The following is a 1,973-nucleotide window of genomic DNA, read 5'->3' on the forward strand; positions in this document are numbered from 1 at the left end:
TGATTTTATTTTCAAATTTAGTGAGCCATAATTTATCTCAAACAGTTTTGAGAAGTCCCTCGATAGGGAAACACCCAAATATTTTATAGATTGTGTGCAGAAGTGTGGCAGGAGATTGTTTACAACGATCACACGACGGATCCAAGTCCTTTTTGAATTTGCACAATCTGTCCTTAGACCAGTGTAGACGATGTACTACCTTGAATTGAACTATAACATGTTTCACATATATTGAGGACGAATATATATTTTGAATAATTTTTTGCCAAACTGTGTCTGATATGGATTCCTCCAAGTCCATCTCCCACTTGCCCTTCAAAGAATCTAAATTGGAGTCAGAAAATGAGCTGAGCAGAGAATAAACTCTGCTCATAGAGCGTTTTGTTACAGACTTACACATCAGAATCTCATCTATAAGAGAAGTTGGGGGGCGTAGAGGAAAACAWCCAGAGTTGTCAACAACTGTCAAACTAAAGTTTAGTAGTAGCCGAGAGTCATCCTCTTGATCTAAACTCGTTCAGCTTATCATGAGACAATCTGACTTTAAAACTCTAGCATATGAATAGAATGGTTTTTAAGGAATGTTAGGGTTTATATTAAAATAATCATTTTATGTCTCGTAGTACTCAGTTTAGGGTGTGATTGAATGCAGCTGACTGATGTTTGTGTGTGCAGCCTGCAGCTGTGACCCTGAGGGCTCTCTGCACGGAGGGATCTGTGACGGGATGACGGATGTTCGGRCCGGTCTCATCGCTGGTCAGTGCCGCTGTAAAGTCAACGTAGAGGGTGAACGCTGTGAGCGCTGCAAACCAGCTTACTTTGGTCTGAGTGACGATCCAGAYGGATGCAAAGGTACAACAAACCCCATCACAAAACATTCAAGTATACAAACACAAAAACATCTAACTACTAAACAGGCTCACGATGGGAGGAGTGATAACAGGAAGATAAAACAACTCAGATTTACACTGTTTTCCTGTTTAGAGTTTCTTTCTGCATACTTAAGCTAATTTATTTCTWWTATCAAAATGTTTAGCTCARTCAGGAATAGTGTATTATAACTTTTAGTATTTGTAACCTTTATATTTTTAACATTGTTTAACTTCATTTGCAAAAAGGTTTTCACGCTGAAATTCACTGAAACATCTTCAGTCCAGTTTGAAATATTCTTATTAGGAACTGCTTCAGCAGACTTCCCCTGTTTTTATGAGACTTTTATTTTTCAATTTTTAGCTGTGATTTTGATCATTTTAAGCTTGTTAGATACAGTTAATTTTTAACATTTGGCTGCTTTTCTACATTTAGCTTTTGCTCATGTTTTTTTAATCTACTGTTTTGGAAATTTTAAGCATTATATTCTGCTTTACAAATGATTTTGGACTACAGTTAAGCCCATTTTAGATTTCTTGCTATAGTATTGCAAATTTTAGATATTTTTTGTTACTGTTTTGTTATTTTTAGCTTTTAGATCCAATTTTGCTACGTTTGATCTTTTCTGTGGTTTTGTTAATTTTTGTTTTAGCTGTTGTTTTGTTAGCTTTAGCTTATATATTCTAATTTACTACAGTTTTAGTTTGTTTATGGTTTTTCTCAGTTTAGCTTTCATCCACCATTTTGCCGATTTTAGCTTTCTCTATTAGCGTTTAGCTAAAGTTTTGCTTAGTTAAACTTTTTAACGTCTACATTGCTAATTTTAGCATTTTGCTAGAGCTTTGCTAATATAACTGTTCAACCCCTCTTGTCCTAATTCCTGTTGCAGTGTAATGAGTTGTTTTTGTTTCATGATTGCTACTGTTGTATTTTTTACCTCTATTGTTACAAACTGTCACATCAGCAAATTTTCTCTCTTAGAATTAGACAAAACAAATAAAAAAAATTTTTTTTTCATCTTTGCCACATTACTAAGAGGATCATAGGAATAAGAGTCTTATATCTGGGGAAACAAATGTTTGTGGTGTCAGTAATGTTTATAG

The 1,973-nt window shown here is 34.6% G+C and overlaps 1 protein-coding gene across 1 annotated transcript in view; it reads left to right on the forward strand.

The window, feature by feature from the left end:
* Nucleotides 1-1,973, forward strand: part of lamb1a (laminin, beta 1a) — a gene marked incomplete at its 5' end in the record, with an annotated part of 61,746 nt that overhangs the window by 14,657 nt on the left and 45,116 nt on the right. The window contains 1 exon segment of the mRNA XM_014020141.1: nt 676-852. Coding sequence (XP_013875595.1) covers nt 676-852 — 177 coding nt within the window.

Source organism: Austrofundulus limnaeus, unplaced genomic scaffold (assembly GCF_001266775.1).
Source record: "Austrofundulus limnaeus strain Quisiro unplaced genomic scaffold, Austrofundulus_limnaeus-1.0 Scaffold241, whole genome shotgun sequence".
Taxonomy (NCBI): domain Eukaryota; kingdom Metazoa; phylum Chordata; class Actinopteri; order Cyprinodontiformes; family Rivulidae; genus Austrofundulus; species Austrofundulus limnaeus.